Raw genomic sequence first — 21,447 nt, forward strand, 5'->3', positions numbered from 1 at the left:
TTTTTTGTTTTTGTTTTTTCAAGAAAAGGTTTCTCTGTAGCTTTGTCCTGGAACTAGCTCTCATAGACCAGGCTGGCCTCGAACTCACAGAGATCCACCTGCCTCTGCCTCCCGAGTGCTGGGATTAAAGGCGTGCGCCACCACCGCCAGGATTACATTACGATTAATAACAATAGCAAAAATTACAGTTATGCAGCAGCAATGAAAATAATTTTATGGTGGGGGGCTCACTGCAACAGGAACTGTATTAAAGGGTCGCAGGATTAGCAAGGTTGAGAATCACTGTTCTAAACTTTAGAGGAACATGGGAATCTGTCCTCCATTATTAGAGTTAATCCTTAATACAGGCTAAAGCAGGTTACTTCGAGACTATCGTTTCAGTACCCAGGACACCAATTTTGTTTTTTTGTTTTTTTTTTTTTTTTGGTTTTTCGAGACAGGGTTTCTCTGTGGGTTTGGAGCCTGTCCTGGAACTAGCTCTTCTAGACCAGGCTGGTCTCGAACTCACAGAGATCCGCCTGCCTCTGCCTCCCAAGTGCTGGGATTAAAGGCGTGCGCCACCACCGCCCGGTTTAGGACACCAATTTTGGAGCCTGGGAGCGGTCTCTCAAGGCCTGAAGCGGTGCAAAGCGACAGCGCCGTAAAAAAATCCACAAGTCGTGAAGAGTCGTGGGGCGGAAGAGTTGCTTTACGGCTCATTCCGCATCTACTGGGCGTGCAAAGCTGGCGGCTTCTGGGTTGCACATGTGTGGCGCTGTCGGTGATTTGTGTGGTAATCCCGCTTGTTGGCGTGGTAGCGCCACCCTGAAGAACGGAGTGGCAGTGTCGGCCTAGGCTCGGGAGCTGATGGAGTTGGCGGCGGAGAAGGAAGGGACTCCGGGAGGAGGTCCCCAGAGGGTAGCGGAGGGGGCGCGGCCGAGACCCGAGGCTGGCGGGGAGGGAGCCTGGGACTTAGGTGGGAGCCCCGAGGCTGGCGATGGAGAGGAGAGGATCGGACTGGCAGGCGTTGAGACCACAGAGGATGCGGAGGAGATAAAGATGGATCTAGCCGTGGTGAAGCAGGAAGTGGTGGACTGGTCAGATGTAGACGGTGGCATCTCGGTCAGCCGCTGGGTGAAGCAGGAGGTGGAGGGTGGGCCTGAGGTGAAGGATGAGAAGGTGGGCGCCCTGGAGGTGAAGCAGGAGACGGCTGGTAGCCTGGTGGTGAAAGAGGAGACGGTGGGTGCGCCAGAAGTAAAGGAAGAGAAAGTGAAGGTGAAGGAGGAGGTAACGGACTGGGAAGAAGTGACGGAGGACTTGAATGTAAAACCGGAGTTGTTTGTTGGTCAGAACGTAAAGGAGGAGCAGGTGTTGGAGGGAGTGCGCCTCAAAGAAGAGGGTTGCCTCAAGAGAGAAGAGATGGACGGCGCGCAGGTGAAGGAAGAGCCCCAGACGAAACCCCGAGTGGGCTGCAAGAGGAAGTTGGCTATGTCAAGGTAGGGCAGGGAGAAAACCCAGATGGGAAATAGAACATTGTGCGAACGAAGCTACTCTAACAGCAGAGTAAATTAAATCAGGCGCGAAGTGGGTCCCTGAAGTCTGGGTCACTGTGTGAAGTGGCAGTGTCCAGCATGGAATTGTCAACTTAGGGAGAAAATTCTGGGGGTCAGAGACCTTTGTGGAACCAGGTCTTATTAGCTGTGACGCTCTTGTGCAGGGCTTCACCCACTAGAGAAAATAGGAGTTAGCGGCTATCTAATAAAAGCCAACAATGAAAGGGTGGGCGGAGTTAATAGACAGCCTCCTCTTGAAGTTTTGCACGGCTCCTATGAATGCTTATTCCTTGGCTGTAATTTCTTTAGTGTGTTCGTGCGATGGCACAAAGAACCAAAACTGTGATCAGATTCTGTCTCAAACAGCTCGGACTGTCTGAACTGAATCTACGGGGTGAGCTGTGGTTGAGAAGATGAGTAATACCATCCCTGGCTTATTCTGGTGTCCGTTCTAAAGTAGATGTGAACTTTTGGAAAAGGCATACATTACTGTTAAATTTAGCCTTGTCTCATTCTATCTTGTTTTGCTGGTGTATATGCTTTTATAATATCCAAATGTAACATCTAGGCACACACAAAATCTCCATAAATTACAGACTTAAAAAAATCACCCATTCATTTATTCTGTAATTGCAGCAGAAAAGCCAAAATGAGATTTTCCCCATATTATATATTGTTTTCTCGAATTGCATTTTATCGTAAATGTCATTTGCAGACATTTTCATAATTTTCAATGCCAGCTATCAAATGTTTTATCAGAGTTGCTGGCCCATGCTTCTTTGTGTTGCCTGCCTTGAGTCCGTGGGTCGGCATTCAGAGATTGTAAGTAGAGTTAGTGTTTGAGTATGAAGTCACAGGTGCGCTTTTACAGGTGTGGAACTTGTGGGACGGAAGAAGCGAAGTACCGATGTCCACGCTGCATGCGCTATTCCTGCAGGTAGATACATAACTTCCTACCTTATCCCCACCCCTCTGCACTCAACTTCGGGTACAGAGCTGCTTCCTGTTTGCTCCCGCAGTTTGCGCTGCGTAAAGAAGCACAAAGCAGAGCTGCCTTGTAACGGTGTCCGCGATAGAACTGCCTATGTCTCGCTGCAGCAGTTTACTGAGATGAATCTGCTGAGCGGTGAGTCCTTCTGTGCACAGCAGGTAAATGCTTCCCGGCCGCCGGCACATGTCACTTACTCATTTTTCCATTCTGAAATTAGACTATCGATTTTTGGAAGACGTGGCAAGAACAGCAGACCAGGTTTCAAGAGATACTTTCTTGAAAAGGCCAAAGCACAAAAAATATGTAAGTATTTCCATTGATCTTCTCAAGTTCAAATTTCTTGCAATCAGTTTATTTGTAAACCTCTCGGCTGTATCACGTGGCCACTGTGATCTGGGACTGTCCTGGTAGTCAAGACAGATCCTTACCTTGAGGAGTCTGTCATGTAGGGGGAGTTATAGAGGTGGGAGAGTCAGAATATGTAGAATAACAAATATAATAATCTCACAAGCTTAAGTCCGTGTGGAAAATTAGGATGGATCAAAAGACGAAAGAGAACAGTGACGTGTGAGGGGCATGAGCTCTTCAGGGGATGATTGTCAGCACAGTGGTAGAGGGGATGGCTAGGCAGTGACCGTAATGGTATGAAAGAGACAGAGACATTTGGAAGAAAACTCTTCTGGGTAGAATTATAGGCAAAAGTGGCACAAACCTGTGACGCCACACTTGGAGGAAGACATTGCAAGACTTTGACCGAACAAGATGCAGGTAGAGAACTGATGTTTATGTTTGGGGATTACAAGGGGCAAGGTGACTGAAGCATGGTGACTGGGGAGGGATACTAAATAGAGCCTAGGGTGCCTGTAAGAGTTCCCAGGGAGGCTGGGTGTGGTGGTGCCTTTAGTATGGCACTCAGGAAGCCGAGAGGCAGGCGAGTCTCTTGAGTTCCAGGCCATGCAGGCATATATGAGACCTTTGTTTGTTTGTTTGTTTGTTCTGAGACAGGGTTTCTTTCTGTATCTATAGCTGTCCTGGAACAGTATCTGTAGACCAGGGTGGCCTCGAACTCACAGAGATCCACCTGCCTCCCCAGTGGTGGGATTAAAGGTGTGTACCACCACTGCCCAGCTGAGACCTTTTCTCAAAAAAGAAAAAAACCTGGCAGTAGTGTGCACGCCTTTAATCCCAGAACTCTGGAAGCAGATGTAAGCAAATTTCTGAGGCCATCGTGATCTACAGAGAGAGGACAGCCGGGGATACACAAAGAAACCCTGCCTCAAAAAACAAACAAACAGCAGCAGCAAAGAAACAAGACAAGGGAGGAGTTGAGCATGTTTTGGTCTTTAAAAGAGCTTTCTTGAGCCTCGAGAGCCGGCTCAGCAGTTAATCACCGGGTGATCTTGCAGGGGACTGTGGACTAGACAGAGATGAACACGCCCGTGTTCCAGAGGTCCACACGCATGATGCAAAACACATACAAGAAGATAAACACTCATGCACATAAATATCTTTTAAAAAAGGATCACTTTTGCTGCTTGGTTAAGGAACCACAATGGAAGATTGAAGCACGAAGAATAGGTTCAGGGGTGTCTGCCATATGAGAGGTGGTGGTGGTGGTGGCTTGAGTGTGCTGGGATTCCAGTTTTGACAAAACAGTTAATACGACCCTGTGTCCTAACACACGTCCCTTAAACACTAGGAAAATCAAAGATTACACATGTGAGATGTTATAATACTGTGATGGACTCAGAGATGGTCCCGTCCCTCCCCCTCCCCGCCCCCGCACACAGGGCTTCTCTGTAGTTTTGGAGCCTACCCTGGAACTAGCTCTTATAGACCAGGCTGCCCTCGAACTCACAGAATCCACCTGCCTCTGCCTCCCAAGTGGTGGGATTAAAGGCGTGCTCCACCACCGCCCAGTCTGATGTTAGGATTTTTCATACACCTGTATTATTGGTACCAAGATGATAACACACATGGAGAAAGTTACCAATACCTACTACTACTCAGGTTAAATTAAGCATCACTAAGTTCTATTTTTATTGTAAAATACAACATAGATTTAAAAACCATAAAATGGCCCGGTTGTGGTGGTAGCACTTGGGAGACAGAGGCAGGTGGATCTCTGTGTAAGTTCGAGGCCAGCCTGGTCTATAGAGCAAGTTCCAGGACAGGCTCCATAGCTACAGAGAAACCCTGCCTCGAAAAACAAACAATCATAAAATGGAAATACAGTGTAACAATTAATGATATGATGAGAATCTGAAACTGCGGCTGGGCCTGGGACAAGATGTTCCTGGAGTTCCTCGTCACCCTCTGGAGTTCCTCGTCACCCTCTGGTGTTCCTCACTGCCCAAGTCACCTTTCCAGAGTTGTCTTAGAAACACAACCTTTGCTTATGCTGTTATTCATAGAACAGATTTTCAGTAACAACCAAAACAACACCAGCTTTAAAACAATGCTGTTGGGAATCTTTGGCTTTGAATTATGGTCTGCTGGTGTGTGCTCTCTGAGGGATTATACTTGAACGTGGAGTTGTCTTGATGAGCTTTGCTCAAGTCCTTAACTGGATGTTAGTAGAGCTTACTCTGTAGTGGTTATTACTGGTTTCCTTTCATTCGCTTTTTTCCTTTTTTCGGGTGGAAGAGGGTGCTGGGGGAGTTAAAGACAAGGTTCCCATCTGTAGTCTTGTCCTGGAACTCACTCTGTAGACCAGGCTAGCCTCAAACTCAGAGATTCACCTGCCTCTGCCTCCTAAGTGCTGGGATTAAAGGCGTGCGCCACCACCGCATGGCATATTATTACCAGTTCTCATTCTGGCCAGTATGTCTAAATTTCCTTCAGCTTTTAATAAAATTGTGTTGGATTTTAGTTTTACCATTCACTTTCTCCTTTTGAGAAGGAAAGCATTTTATTGAGCATTTGGATTTCCACTTGTGTGTGCTTAAGCCATTGGTTCATCATCTTGTTCAGCTTCTGGTTCCCTTTGTCTGAGAGTCAGTGTGTGCAGACACTTGCCGTGGCACATGTGTGGAGGTCGGAGGACAGCCTCTGGTGCGGCTTTCTTACCTCTTCTCCGGCTCCCGTCAATCCATAGGAGACTGGGATAGCAGACTTGGCTCTCACACCAAGCTTTGTGCAGGTCCTGTGATTTCACACTCAGTTCTCCATGCTTGTGCAGTAAACTACCCACTGAGGCGTCGTTAGCCTGCTGAGCTGTCTTTGTGGGGTTTAGATACTGGTCGATACTTGATGGGATGTTATAAACTTTTGTATGGTTTATCTTTCACTATTGGTGAGCATGCCTTCATTTCAGTCTAAGTGTTATCTTTTGCTCATTTCCTTTACAGGTAGTATTCTGTGTTTGTCAGGAAGCCCTTTCCTGTGTGTGCTCAGCTGCAGTGCTGCTCAGGTGGCCTGATGCCCCGTGCATACACTGCTGCAGTGCTGCTCATGTGGCCTGCTGTCCTGTGTGTGCGCAGCTGCAGTGCTGCTCAGCTACAGTACTGCCCTTCCTTTGAGTGATTTTTATTTTCTTCCTTAGCTCAATAGTCGGCTCAGTTGATAATTTTAACATTGAGAATCTGGTGGAGTTACCTTCTTGAACTTAATAACCAACTCAGGGTGGAGTAACATATGTTAGAGGCATGTGTTTTTATATCTTATTTTGTCCCCTCCTTGTATAGCTTTATTCGATTATAAATTGTAAGGTATTCTGAAATTAACTTATGTTTGGCTTTGTTGCTAGCTATTCTTTATGAAAAATCGTGCCCGAAAGCAAGGTATTTTCTTGAGGCTTCTACCCAACGGATTCAGCAAGAGGAAAGAGAACTCAACAGTTTTTGACCATAGGTAGGTCTCTTGCTTTTACTATATAGCTGTTCTGATTTGATGGGGAACAACCTCTAGGATTTGGTTTGCTTTAGAACATTGCTAACAAAAATATGATCTGTAAACTGTTACTAGATGACAAGAGAGAGTGATATTTGCTGTCCTCTGACTAGTCAAGATTTGGGGATGTGTTTGTTATCTTCATGTCCTTTGAGAAGCTTCTGGAATGTTAGTGTGCATAACAGATCAGTAACTGTACTTGTAGTTTAATCTCAGTAATTTGGAATTTGGTGACATATTTCTGATAGTGCCTCAGTAATGCTTGTGACTGGTTTGGAGTTTGAAAGCATGCATTTCTAATGGCGACCACCAAGGCACCCAGCTAAGAACCTGCTTAGTAGTAGTGTTGTGGAGTTTTCTCTGAGACCTAGAGCATCAGGAGAATATATGGGGGCTTATTGCCTAAATTCAGCCAGAACTGTCAGTTCTGACTCAGGTGATTTCCCATTTCAGCCTCCCAAGTAGTTGGGACTGTAGGCTTGCAACCATGTGTACCTTGGCCTCTTGTTTATGATCAGAATCATGATCAATTTTATTTAATAGAACTTCTACCATTCCAAACGATGTTATGTAATTAGAAAATGGCATTATTCATTTAATTTGTGATTTAAGGCATAATATTAGTGAGATTGATTCTCCTTGTTCATGGTTGGTTTCCAAAGTAAAGTAATTACCTACTTGTATCGAATGTGGGATTGTGTACTTTGAAACCACCACACAGAATTTGACATACTTTGGTTAACTTCAGAGTAACCAGTTTGTGCCTTGTCCATAGATGTGTGCTGTGTTGGGAAGGGGCACTTGTGACTGTCATCCCAGCTTAATTCTTGGGGCTCCAAGTGTAGCGCTGTGTCTCCGGATAAGGGATGTGGGGAAGATTGTTCCATCAGTCACTGGGTTTAGTGGCTTCATTTTAATTGTGGGCCATTCCAAGATAGCAAACCGAACACTTGTGCCCTAGTGTTTTCCTTGTGAAATTACAGAGATGTGAGGCTGGTCTTGTATTTGTAGTGTTTTGTCTCCAGTAATTAATTAAATACCCTTTGGTTGAAGCTATTGACCTGTACTGAGGACATTTAAATATGTTGTTTGCATTACAGACATTCTGTATTACGTTACACCTTGTAGTTTGTGTCTATAACCATGGGGGAAATACTTTCCTGATTTCTGTTTTAAATACTCTGGCTTCAGATCTCATTTACAACTAGCTCTGCAACCCACGTCTTTTTGTCTGTACACCGCCTGTGCAGCATTTTCCTCAGGAGTGAAAGGGGAGTAGGGTTTTTTGTTTGTTTGGTTTGTATTTTGTTGTTTTGGTTTTTTTTGGTTTCTGGTTTTTGGAGACAGGGTTTCTCTGTAGCTTTAGAGCCTGTCCTGGAACTAGCTCTTATAGACCAGGCTGGCCTCAAACTCAGAGATCCCCCTGCCTCTGCCTCCCGAGTGCTAGGATTAAAGGTGTGTAATACCACTGCCTGGCAAGGGGAATAGTTTTATTGTGCCTACATGACTAATGTTTATGTCCTTTTAGGGTCCTTTTTTCCCTTTTAAATTTCCTTAGTGGAGGCCTGTAAAGAATGTGAGCCAGGCATGGTGGTACATCATTACCTCAGCACTCAGGAGACTGAAATATGGTGACCACAAGTCCCAGGCCACACAGAGAGTGTAGTGAGACCCTGCCTGAGAAAAGAAACCTTTTAAATTTTATGGTATACTTTCCAGGTTTGTCTGTTAATAGTTTAGTTTCTTTTCCTTTTATGTATTTGTTTATTTTTCCTTTGAGGCAGGGTCTTGTCCAGCCCAGGCTGTCCCAGACTCACTGTTGTTCACTTGTGATCTCGTGCTTCTTCCTCTGGAGACTGGGATGCAGATGTGTGTGCTAGTGCACCACTGTCTAGGAGGAGGGTACCACTGTCACCCAAGTTTTTTCACCTCCCTTGGGCACAGCTGCTGCCTTCTGTCAAGTTAACCATCTCAACTATTATGTTTATATATTAGTTTTGCCCATTGAATTTTCCCCAGTATAATTTAATTGTTCAGTCACTGTCTTAGTTGGGTTTCCATTTCTTTGTTAAACACCATGACCGAAAACAACCTGGAGCAAAAAGGGGTTATTTTGCTTACATTTCAACATAACAGTCCATCATCAAAGGAAGTCGGGGTAAGAACTGGAGGCAGGAGCTGAAGCAGAGACCCTGGAGGAACTCCACTTTCTGACTTGCTCCACAGCACTTGTGTAGCCTGTTTACTTATGACCCCCAGGACCGCCTGCCCAAAGATGATACCACCCACAGAGGGCTGGATGCTCCCACATCAGTCATTCATCAAGAACTTCAGAGACATGCCTACAGGCCAGTCTTCCCAGATGTGACTAGGTTTATGGCAAGTTGACAAAACCAGCCAGCACAATCACATCTACCCATCTTTCAGTCCACCATCTTTGGGCATTTCAAAGTTATTGCAGGCATCATTGTACTGGCCTCTGTGTTTCAGCATTATTAGCCAGAGCTCAGTAGCTGCTTGCATTCTTCCTTTGATGCAGTAGTTTGCATACTGTGAAATGCATAGATCTTAATGACATGTGTAGTAAAGATGGTGCAGGAGGACCAGTCCATGGCCTCACTCATACCGTGCAGGTGCTGTGCCTCTGAGCTGCATTCTCAGCACCAGAACCTAATCCCTGTGACTGCATGAAACATTGTCACAGCACAGATTTCTTTCTACATGCCTCTCTCTTTCTCCCCACCCCCCAAACTGGGATAAATTTTCCTCGTTCTCCCCTTTTGCTGGAGAGTAGAGTTTTCTAGTTATTTGTCCACTGATCTTGTGATCTTACTTAGAGGTGTTCAGCTTATTGGGCCAACTTTGCCTGATGTCACCAGAGGGCTTCTTGGTTATCCTGACTTATTACCAGGTTTTCCTGGAAGACTTTTCAGATTGTCTCGTCTGCCTTACTGCCCTAAATATTTAATGTAAACAATAGAAAGGTAAGGGCAAGTGGTGGGAAAAGGGTGATGGGGAGGCATGTAAGCACTTACTAACCAAGCAGTTCTTCTAGGAATTTATCAGTGGACTTAATAGCTAGGAAAAGGTAGTCATCAGCCTCCCAAATGAAATATACTCATTTAGAATGATTGCCAAAAGTATCAAGTGACTAAAGATATATGTAAATGCTTATTGCAGACTTACTGTGTAAAATATAAAATGTATATACATATATACCATACAGTGGCTGTCCACTCTCCCTCCTCCTTTTTTCCATCTATAGGATTTGCATTCCAAGCCTTCCAGAGATTCCTTATATTGTGATCCCAGATCTTGTATGTGTATAGTTTGTTCTATACATACATACTTGTGCTGTCATTCAGTTTATAAATTAGGTACATTAAGAGATTAGCAACAGTTATAATAAATAGAACAAGTACGGCAGTCTACACGAGTGAAAGCTGTATGAATGTGGTCTCAGCATCTTCCTGTTCTGTTCTCATTGTAGTGGTGGCATGAGACGATGGAGTGGTGCTCAGCATTGAGACTCAGTAGCTTCCTAGTGTTCTCCATCACCAGTCAGAGCACATGACGCTCTTCGCAGAAGCTAACTACAGAGTTGGATACCGCAGTCATCACTGCGGTTTGAGGCATACTAGCAAAGTCAGCACAGTTTGCTCTTATCCTGGACCTCAGGAATCTCAGCATATGACTTTTTACTTTGCTCCCCTCCTCCCGTTAAAATGAGGGCTTCCAATGTTTTACTTAAAGACAGCATTTTACCTTTCTTTTTTTTTTTTTTTTTTTTTGGTATATTCACATTGCTAGCATCACTACTCTTACACTTTGGAGACATTGTTAAATAAAAGAAGCATTAGGTCAACAGCCTCACTGCAACGGTCTAGTGACTAAGACAGCAGCTCCTGGTGCTCAGGCAGGTAGCACACATGCACAGTGTAGATGTGGCAGACAAGGGATTGTGTAAGTCTTGTTTCATGGGACAGAGCAGATTTCATCTCACCTCTCAGAGCTGTGCAGTTTGAAACTTAGGAATTGTTTATTTGGGGAATTTTCCACTTGACTGTTCAGCTCACAGCTAACTGTGGATATGAAACCAAAGAAGTGAAGCCGCTGGTAAGAAAGGACTACTGTATTTTATAAGGGCAGCGACTTTGGAGAAGGTGTCTTAGTCTCTGTTTGTACTGTAACAGAATAATCACTGGCTGGGTAATTTTTAAAAGAAGTTTTGGATTGTTCTTTTAGGGACTTAAAAGTGTAAGATCATGGTACCAGGGTGTGCTTCGTGTCTGGTAAGGGCCTTCTTACCTCTACAGCATGGCAGGAGACAACACAGAGTGGATGCATGCTGGCCTTGCTTTCTTTCCCTTCCTTATGAAACAGCATTGCTGTTGTGGGGCTCATTCTCTACCCAGAAATAGGAGCGTACGTATGCGTGTGATGTAAAGTTTCCCAGCACAGGACTCTGGCGGACTCTCGCACGTGTGGGTAGGAAGTGTGTACCATTTTGTTCCTTTCTGAAATTTAAGCCATATGTGTTTGTGATTTTAAGGATTATGTTGATAGGTATGTACAGGTTTTTTATGATTTTGGCTGGAAGTTTAATATTTGAAAAGTATCCTGACACCATCATGTGAAAATGTGTGCTTTTATCCCCACTCCAACCTTGCACTGTCTTTTGGACTTTGCTTGTGGAAACTGTGTATCTTCTTGTTGGTTGCTTGAAGAACGTAGGTGAGTAGGTGCAGGTCTGTTTTGGTTAAGCGGGAATTGTTGGAAGTGCAGGGAGAAGGTACTTGTCAACTGAGGAACGACTTTGAGGTGTGATTCTCACTGGACAGATGCCTGAAACTGCAGTGCCTTCCCCGTCACGGGCTGAGTGGCTCCAATTGAAACTTGAAACTGAAATGTTTCAGATTTAGGAATTGTTTAGGTTTTATAGTATTTGCATAAACTTTACCAGTAGAGCACCCCTAATCTGAAAATTCAAAATCTGAAATGCATCAAATAGCTCAGAATGTTTTGAGTTTAGAACATTTTATTTTTAAACATATCTTATCATTTTACTTGTGAGCAAGTCTTTGAATGATTTCACCTAGGGGCAGCCTCAAGCCAGAGTGGCCACTATGAGAGAAATAGCTAAGACTGTCATAAGGGTTCATGGAAACAATTTATCCCACCCAGAATTTACTTGTGTATAAATTTAGTACCTGGTTATCAGATGGTTCAGATAAGCTTTCTAGTATTGAATTTTGGTGGCCAATAGAAAATTGGGCAAAGAATACTGCTCAAAGTAAGCATGTCAAGAGCAATGAAAAGTTTCCTAAGTACCATACAAGCCAACATTACAGCAGTCTAGGAGCCATTTAATGTAAAGGCAAACAGGCCAGAATAGTCAATGGCAGAATATCCAAGGGCAGTTATTTTAATGCAGTTTAATAATTTGTCTTCATTTTGTTATACTTATCAACAAGGGAATTTCTGTGTTGAATAATACTAGCTAATAAAGCATTCTATACTATGTACACCTTAGGAAATTGCCTTAAAAAGTTGTACTATGGGCTGGAAAGATGACTCAGCAGTTAAAAATTAATTGATCTTGCAGAAGACTCAAGTTTGATTATCAGCATCCAGGTCAAGTGACTCACAGCCTTCTGTGCCTCCAACTGCAGGAGGTCGGATTCTCTCTCTTGGCTTCTGTGAGCATTTTCATGTACATGCACACACTCTAACATAGACATGAACACGTGCACATAATTAAAAATACGTCTTGTGGACTAGAGAGGTGGTTCAGCAGTTAAGAGCACTGTCAGCTCTTCTAGAAGACCCAGGCTTAATTCCCAGCACCCATATGGCAGCTCAGAACCATCTGTAACTCCAGCTTTAAGAGAACCAACACCCTCTTCTGGGCTCCCCAGGTGCCAGGCATGCATGCAGGCTGTGGGTCTCTGTATTTGTTCCGCCTGCTGCAGGAGGAAGCCTCTCTGCTGATGTCTGAACAGGCAGCAGTCACGCGTTTGGAGTACTCAGCCTGTGGGTTTCACTCTACTCTCAACTCAACCTGTATCATTGTGTGGACTGACCGCCTGTTCTCCAGAAGGGCCCACACTTCATCTTCTTCTGCCCGAAGTCCATCTTCCTGTGGCTTTATTACCCCTGCCCCAGTTCTAGGCAACCCAAAGACCTGCTTATTTTTCTCCTACTTCCTGCTAAGAACTGAGGTTTAGACTTCTCAAGCCAGCCTTTGGACTTAGGACTGGGGATTTTGTGTCTTTTGTTTGATTAGGAGTTTTGTTTTGTTTGCTTTCTACAAAAGTATCTGTCATCTTTACAGAATTAAGATCACAGAGACATGACCATTGTTAAAAATGTGAATTAGTATTTAAGAGCTCCTGTCCTATTTTAGAAGCTAGCCACTAGGTGTCCCTCTTGTAAAGACATAACAAATATTTTATAAATTTGAAAGTATTCTTTAGATACATTTATAGCTTTCTAATTATATCATGTAACATGCTCATCTACTTGTTGTTAATATAATAGCACTTGTTTCTTTAAACAATGTAGCAATGTATTTCTTTAAACACAGGAGTTGTTTTTAGTGTTTTTGTTTTTTAAAACATGGTGTCTGTAGAGATTTTTACTTTTCTGCAGCAGGGCTTTAGAAAGGACCAAGGAAAAATAAAATGAAGAGTCTAACAGTTGTCATGGCAAACAAGTAGATTTTGAGATTTGGAGAGTTATGTAATAGGTACTTGGTGTAAACTTGTAGCTAGGCTAAAATGTTGAACTCTGCCATTTTTTTCCATGTAGCTTTTAGATGTTGATGGAGGAGTTTCAGAGTAACTGCAGTCTTCCATAAGCACTGTAAAAAATAGGAGCCTCATTGTTCCCCATTCCTGCCTTCCGGACCGTGGCCGTGCCAACAACAGCAAGCAGCTCTGTGACCCTGCTTCACTGAGTGTGCCTTCCTATGGTGTCTTCCAGTGTCTGGAAATGGGAAGCCTAGCAGTTTGACCAGCTTCTCCAGTTAGGGAAGTGTTTCCAGCCACTAGGCCTTCATGGTTTGCCACTAGAATGTGTCCCTTCCCAGAGCCTTGACTACAGCATTTAGAAGTCATATATCCATGTGTGTTCCTGTCTTACTTAGGGGACGTCTCTAGTAGGAGGCCGCAGCGCCAATCTGTTGGGGGAGGCTGCTTGTTCTTTCCCAGATGCCTAGACCATGGGAAAATCATTAGAAACTATATTACTTGTAATACTGTTTGACCAATAGCTTAAGCATATTTTTAGCTCTGAATTGTTTTGCCCTTTCCATTACTAGAGTTAACAGCTGCTTCTCAATCACTCTGCAACCTGAATTGCTATCTTTTAAGCAGAAGAAAGATCATTTCAGGTACTTCCCATGAAGCAAGATAATGTGAGCTGCCTTTGTCCTGTTCATCAAGCCCAAGTGTCTGAGCCTCTGAAAGGCACTCTGAAGTGAACCACTCAGAAACACTACACACACCCCTCCGTGCTACAGATCCTCTTTACCAAGGCAACAGGCACAGCGAAACTCCCTTCACATAGCGTCAGGCTTGCCCGTGCAGAGTATGACCTCTGTAATCCAGGCGCTCACCCTGCTGGCTCCCCAGCTGTGGGGTGCACTCGTCTTCAGTGCAGCGTGTCTCTTCTGCCTGAGCTCCTCTAGGACATAGTTTCCACGTTTACTATGAAGCAGATGCCAGCATTTAATACTGGTGATCACTTTTTTGGTATGCTTGTATCTGTTCTTCTTCCATTACAGTGTTTTTATGAGGGGCTCCCTGGTTATTTTGAAAGGTATATTTCGTGTGTGTAGAGCCCTTTGATATTTTCTAGAAAAACTTGCATTCCTGAACCTTAGTGGCTCTGAACCGGGCAGCCATTCCCAAATGCCACTCTTGCTCTTACCACAGCCAGTTAAGACCTGCCGTAAGTGGTTAAAAATGATCTTTTTCTTTTCAGCCTTCACGAGCCACGTGCGTTTTCTTAACATCCCCTCTCCCGGCTCCCACAGCCCCTAGCTGCCCTGCTTCCTCTTGTCATGCAGTAGAGCACTTCTTGGGCAAAATATAGAACTGCTCCCTTTGAAAATGTTTTCATAATGATGTGAGACATGAAACTGGTTTTCACTCAGATTCTAGTTATTTTAATCCAGACTAAGTGACTGAGCAGGCCCTTTGTATTTCTGCTTCCAGAAATACTTAATCATGGTACTAATCCTAGTAAAATAAATGATTTTTATGAGGAAGAGTTGCATTTATTTTTGAGAGACTTTAAGTTTTCATCATGAAAACTACTTTAAAGGTCAGGCAGTTGTGCGTGAAGGGTTGTGTGGCTATTTCGTGCATTAGCCTCAAGGGCTCCCAAATGTGGTAGATTTTTTTTTTAAGTTTTCAATTAAAATAAGGTTTATTGCTGACAGTGGAACAAAATGCTTTTATTCCTAAAATTCCATCAGGTATTACTTGATGGCTCTAAATGTCCTAATAGTTGACAATTTTGCTCTCTCTGTTGTTTATAAATGTGCTGTCTTCGGTTTGGGTTTTTTTTATTTATTTGTTTGTTTGTTTGTTTTTAATCTGATGCAAGCCTAGGTGTACCTGGAAACAGAAGCCTCAGTTGAGGAATTGCCTCCATCAGATTAGTGGGCATGTTTGGGATATTTTCTTAATTATTAATTGATGTAAGAGGGCTCAGCCCACTTGGGGATGTATCATCCCTGCTTATGTTGGTATAGGCCATGTGAGAAGGGTAGCCAGCAAGCCAGTTAGCAGTGTTCTCCACGGTCTGTGCCTCGCTCCCGCCTGCCCGTCAGGCTCTGGCCTTGAGTTCCTGCACTGACTGACTTCTTCCACCACGACAGACTGTGACCTGTAAGACAGATATAGGCTCTTCTCCCTTAAATTGTGTTCAGCCTTTAATCCCAGCACTCTGGAGGCTGAAGCAGGCAGATATCTGCAAATTCAAGGCCATCCTGGTCTACAAATTGAGTTCCAGGACATCCAGGGCTACACAGTGAGACCCTATCTCAAAGTCAAAAAAAAAAAAAAAAGCATATAAAAGGGGCCAGAGAAGGGCTCAGTAGGAAAGGTGCTTGCTGCCAAGCCTTCAGCCCTAAGTTTAGTACCCAGGGCCCCCATGGTGGAAGGAGGGAATCCGCTGGCTCCTGTTGTCCTCCGACTTCCACTTGCACGCCATGCCAGTACTGCCATACTCACGAGATAGATGAATAAATTAATCAAAGGAAAGGAGAAATAGTTAAGTCTCAGTTGATGAAGCTTCCTCTCAGTCCTCTCTCTCTAAAAGCCTTGTGAAGAGAACATCAGAGAGCGGTCAGGAGATGTACAGTCTCATCACTGGGCACTGTACTCTGCATCCAGAGTGTGTTCGCTTATGGGACTCATGGGATGGTTTCAGTTAAATACATTGTCAGCATGTCTGTGCTAAGCTTCGTAGTTAAGATCATTGAATTGAATATATAATTATAAAGATTATGGTGTGTTTAAGTTCTCAACATATTGCTTGTCCTTTTAATGACATTGTAGTAAAGCTAGGCGGTGGTGGCGCACGCCTTTAATCCCAACACTTGGGAGGCAGAGGCAGGCGGATCTCTGTGAGTTCGAGGCCAGCCCTAGTCTGCAGAACGAGTGCCAGGACAGGCTCCAAAGCTACAGAGAAACCCTGTCTCGAAAAACCAAAGTAATAATAATAAATTAATAATAATATTGTATTAAAAATGTCATCATCTCCTGTTTACTGTGAGAAATCCGAGATTAGAAGCATGTAGTGTCCTGCTCAAGATACATTAGGTATAAAATGTTAAGAGTAGAATTCAGGCAGAAGGTCCATTTAACTTCTCCACTATCCTTTATTATGAATGAGCATTATGAGTGTGTGTGCACATATGTTTATTCCATATTCTTGCTGTGTAGAATGTGAATAAAGAATAGAATGTTTCCATAAGAAAATTATGGATGGAAGGAAAGATGCAGAACCCTCAGCTAGTGGCTTTAATCACTCGCTGCTCACATAGCAAGTCTGTGTAGGCTCGTCCCCTTCTCAGGGTCTGTAGCCTTGAGGCCTTCCAAGCCCTCAGAAATGTTCTTAGGAACAGTGGTTTTGTTTGTTTGCTCTCTTATGGGTACTGGGGATTAACACAGGATTTCTCGGGTGCTGGTGAGCACTCTCACCGTGCTGCAACTCAGCCCTCTGTTTGGTTTTGAGACAGGGTCTTGGTAAGTTGGCCAAGTGGACTTTGAGCATATGTAGACCCTGCCATCTCTGAACTTCGAATCCTCCTGCCCACACTTCCCTAGTAGCTGGGATGGCAGACATTTGCAGCCAGCTCAAACTGCTTAAGTTTCCTATGGAAAACCTCCATCTCTGACTCTCTGTTGTGTTATCCTGGAGTCGGAGTCTGGGTCTTCAGCGTGTAACCGAGACTAGCCTCAGACTTAGTGGGAGTTGGGGCTGACCTCATCCTGCTTTTGCCTCCAAATTCAGGGATTATAAGCATGTACCATCATTCCTGGGTATTTGTGACATACTTCTCAGCAAAATTACTCTGAGGCGCTACCGGAGGAATTATATAGATAATCCAGTCCTCATGAGGGCCCGTGCGTTATGAGTGTAAAGGCCGCAGGTCAGTGTTCTCACGCTCCACCTTGTTTTTTGAGGCAGGATCTCTCACTCGATATTTGAGCCCCAGGGATCTGGCCTGCAAGCCATTTACCAACGGGGCCATCTTTTCCATCCCTAGAGTAATAGTTTTGAGACAACATGTTGCGTGTTGGAGTGAATATTTTTCTAATAAGGAAGTATTTTAGTTTAGAAAAGATTGAGAGTTACTCCTCATGTTTGTCTCACTATTATGTGGTACTTCTCATAAAAATTGTCTTTAGTTTTATTGGTAGTAGGAAATAACATCATGTGGACGATTTATTTGATGCAGGCTATTCTTATATAAGAATATAAATATAAAGCATTCTATGTCATAACTCTCAGACTTGGAAGTACATCATTCAGCATGTGACTCCTCCTCATGGCATAGTGCTGCCTGTCCTTAGGGCTGGTTAACAGTCATTGTGTAAATCTGCTTCTTAGGATAGAGGTTGTTTCTGAAGACCCCGCTATAACATGAGGGACAGTGGACAGTTATGCATAACTTATTAATGGCCCAATTGTTTCTTCAGTATAAATTCCTAGGAATGGAGCTGACGGGAAGCAGTGTGTACTGTCCTGAGTGATAACTTGCACTGCAGAGGCTTTATGTTCTGGTCAGCAATGGCAGTGTCTAGTTTTTCCCTCCCCTAGTGTCCTAATCTTCCGTGTGTCTGAGATCGGATGGGCAGCACTTTTCTTTTATGTGCACTTCTTTACTGAGTGTGAACAAGCCCTGTAGCCACAGTAATGTACCGTTTAACAGGAGCTGATTATTTAGGATTTGCATATTCTGTAGGATTCTAATGGAGCTTCAGATATCAAAGGGGCGGGTTTTACTAATAAAGTCAAGAATAACTGAGTACGTGAACATAGTACCCCCTGCCAGTGTCTTCTGTGTACATATTATTTTATTGAAACTATGAAAGGTTGGTTCTTCAGAGTTCCAGGTAAACGAAAGTTGATAAACATGTATAACATGTGCCTTCTATTTCTCAATCTTAACCCCCCCCCCCGACACACACCCTTTCAGACATTTCCTCCTAACTGCATACTGTGATGTCTTGATACATTGTATATCTGTTTACATACTGCCTGTTAATTCATGCATTAAAATTTTATTGGCCATCTAAAAGACATTGGGGCAATACTGCATTAATTGAGAATTTATGGTAGCTGTTTGTGGTTGTGTGTGCACTTACATAAATATTTAGGATAAGCTCAGAAAACCTTAGCCACACCCTTGCTGAACCTTTGGTACATTTGGTTTCATGGGACTCAGGCTTTGTCAGTTGTCCAGAAAAGAGTCAGTAGTACTGGTAGTAATTATGTCCACCATTTCATAATCTGTTCAACTGTAAACAAGTGCCTTGGATTATTTAAGTTCTGTAGAATGTTCTAGGTGGATGTGCCAGGTGTGCAGCATTCCTGTTGTTGTTGAAGGTGTCTGGTTATATCTCGGCAGTGTTCCTAGTGAGTTAGAAGTGCCTGGTAGTCAATGCTAACCCCTGCCCAACATTCTCTCACAGTGGCTCTGTCTCCTGCAGACCCTGGGGGTGCTGGGGAACATTTTCAGTTCTGGGTGCCAGAATTGGAAACCTGAATCCTTGTAACATCTGGTGGGTCAGTCAGGCTGGCACTCTGTTAAAATCCTGCAGTGGTTTATGGGGCAGAGAAGAAGCTGGTCAAACATGTTGGCACTGCCACAATTGAGAAGCCATCAACTAGCCTAGTGTATGAACACTTCTTAAAGTCTGCCTTTAGAAGATACCATGTAGCATTCTGGTTTTAGTATGTGTCCATAAGTATAATTATGAATCTCCAGAAGGGGTTTGCCATGTGCACTATGACTTACCAGTTATGCCTACATGAATTTCAATCCCACTAAAAGCCTTCAGAGAAGGAGCCCATGAGGTGGCTCTGCAGGTAGAGGAACGTGCTGTTCCTGTAACTGTTCACTTAAATCGGTGGCTGCTGCATCTGCACTGGTCTCTGTAAAGCTCTGTTTCTCAGACACTAAACGGCAGGCTTCAACTTTAGTAACCTGTGTTCTTTGATGTTCTAGCCAAGAACAAACCAAACTGAGCTTAACCCGATGTTTTTCTTGTATAGTAATGGCGCCGTAAACGCAGTCATAATCTGCACATTTTTCCTCTAGTTTCTCCAAAACCTGCATTAGTAATGTGTATATATATCCAGCTGGTGGTAGCTCACGGCTTTAATCCTAACAGTAAGGAAGGCAGAGTCAGGCAGGTCTACAACGAGAGTTTCGGGACAGCCAGAGCTGTTACACAGAGAAACCTGTTTGGAAAAAAACAAACAAAAGAATTTGGGGTCCTCCTACAGCGTAAATTTCAAAAAGATGCTGATCATTGCCTAGAAGAAATGTAACAACTGGATGGTAAGCATTTTCTCTAAGACAAGAAAATACATGTAGGCCAGGTGTCACCTAGTAGGCAGACTGACCTCTGAGTTCAAGAACAAACTGTCCTACATAGTAAGTGCACTAGGCTAGCCAGGGCTGCATAGTGAGATCCTGAGATCCTGTTTCCAAAATAAAAGGAAAAACATGCAAAGCCATCACTGCAGTGAAAAGGTTTAAATTTCCATAATGGACACTTTGAACAGTAGTTGGCTTTTTGTTTTAATTTATTTAATTTTGTTTTCTGATTTTAGGTATGGTAAATAGGGTGTGTGGTCCTTTTTCTAAAAGCAAGCATTTAGTGAGTTACTAATTCAGGTCCTGTGCCAGACCAGAGTTTAGGTGGGAAGCGAAGACACTCAGTCCGTTTTGCTTAGCAACCAGCTTGTTGTGTTCTGTTTGCTACTGAATGCAGCAGTCATGCCTCACAGGTGTGTGTGCAGCTGGACTCAGCCGGACAGTACTTGATTCACCTGCTCTCTAGACTCATCAGGCGAGGACGCCCTCTCTGTTTAGTCATGAGGAGATGCATTTGTAAACTGCAAGTTTCAGCTCACCATTCTCAAGCCCCAGCTTCGAGAAATCACCTTCTATTTGTGCAGACTGATGTCCCTGGGATTCAGAACCTTCCTATGACCAAGCCTTACGAGTGTTTTACTCCGGAAAGTTCCCAGGACTCTGGGACCAACTAGAGAACATCTGAGTGACAGTTGAGGCCTGACTGATTCTCTGCCTTCATGTGCTCGCGGTTGCTCTCTCGTAGGAAGCAGCAGTTTTGTTGGCATGTAAAGCTCCAGTTTCCGCAGAGTCAAGCTGAGTATGTAGAGAAAAGGTATGTCATCCTGCATGCTCCACTCCAGGGCTCTCTGATTAAACAGGTAAGGACTTAGTGCTTGTCACACTGCGAAGTACTCATCGGCAGTGACCTGCCCTGAGCCTGGAAGCACCAGATCAAATCAGCTGTGGTGCTGAGTAAGGAAGCAGGTCAAGGAAGAACAGTCAAATGTGGTTCTGTCTCAGAGTCTGAAAAATCCCAGGGAGCTAAGTGGTATCCATTTCAGGAATGTCTCCAAACAGGGTAGAACCCTACGAGTTAACACAGACCGTGGCAGTAATTTGAGCAGAGAGCACAGGTTTAAGCAGAGGAGTGTGATCTGAATCAGGAAGTCTGAAAGACTGAGCGGTTACATAGGACACAGAAGACAGCCCAGAATTCTACTATTGAAAAGTTCCGCTTGTAGTGTTAGATCCCTCAGAAGATATGGTAGGTACATGTATGAAGCATACATGTAACACCTAATAATACATCTAAATACACATGCATGTCCTAACTTAATATATATACTTTTAAGGTTCTTTGATTGAGTATATTTTTAGGTATCACAGGCTTTATGCTGTGTGGTTTCTTGAGTTAGGGAGATGTCTAAGTTGATGTCAGCTAGTGTCCTCAGCATCTGTCCCCACTGGGCACTGCCGTTCTTTGGAATTGTCACGGGTTGTGGGTGAAGAATCTTGTTAGCAACGTAGTCAGGAATGGGAGAGCAGTAGTTGGTGAGCTGGGTCACTAGGACGTTACTGTTTCAGAAGGGTCTTCATTGTGTTATCCAGCTTTTTAGAGAGGTGTATCGCCACGTGCTTACAAGGAAGTCTGCCGACTTCAGATGCTCCATTTCAGCCTGGTTTGTGGCACTGAGAGTGCCCTGAGCGCTGGCTGGGCTGCAGCCCTCCAGAGGCTTCTTCAGTTCTTTCCTATGCGCATCTGTACGTCTCTACTCTAGCTTCCTAACGTTTGCGCATAGGTGTATGTTGAAAGAGCTTTCATATTCTCATGAGTGATTGATAAGGAACTTTTTAAAATTTTTACTTTATAAAATGTTTTTTAAAAGCCTTTCTGTGCTTTTCTTCTACATAATTTTAACATGAAAGAA

General features: G+C 43.8%; 1 protein-coding gene across 2 annotated transcripts in view; it reads left to right on the forward strand.

The window, feature by feature from the left end:
* Positions 1-696: 696 nt before the first annotated feature.
* Znhit6 (zinc finger HIT-type containing 6) overlaps positions 697-21,447 on the forward strand; it is a 31,815-nt gene continuing 11,064 nt past the window's right edge. The window contains exons 1-7 of one of the 2 annotated variants that reach the window (XM_026784006.1): positions 697-897; positions 1,330-1,475; positions 2,404-2,469; positions 2,552-2,658; positions 2,741-2,826; positions 6,272-6,375; positions 20,283-20,351. In XM_026784006.1, coding sequence (XP_026639807.1) covers positions 847-897; positions 1,330-1,475; positions 2,404-2,469; positions 2,552-2,658; positions 2,741-2,826; positions 6,272-6,375; positions 20,283-20,351 — 629 coding nt within the window. In that variant the 5' untranslated portion in view covers positions 697-846. Of the gene's footprint in view, positions 1,476-2,403; positions 2,470-2,551; positions 2,659-2,740; positions 2,827-6,271; positions 6,376-20,282; positions 20,352-21,447 lie in introns of both variants that reach the window. The other variant, XM_005357395.3, reaches the window with a different exon arrangement.

Source organism: Microtus ochrogaster, chromosome 21 (assembly GCF_000317375.1).
Source record: "Microtus ochrogaster isolate Prairie Vole_2 chromosome 21, MicOch1.0, whole genome shotgun sequence".
NCBI classification, from domain to species: Eukaryota; Metazoa; Chordata; class Mammalia; order Rodentia; family Cricetidae; genus Microtus; species Microtus ochrogaster.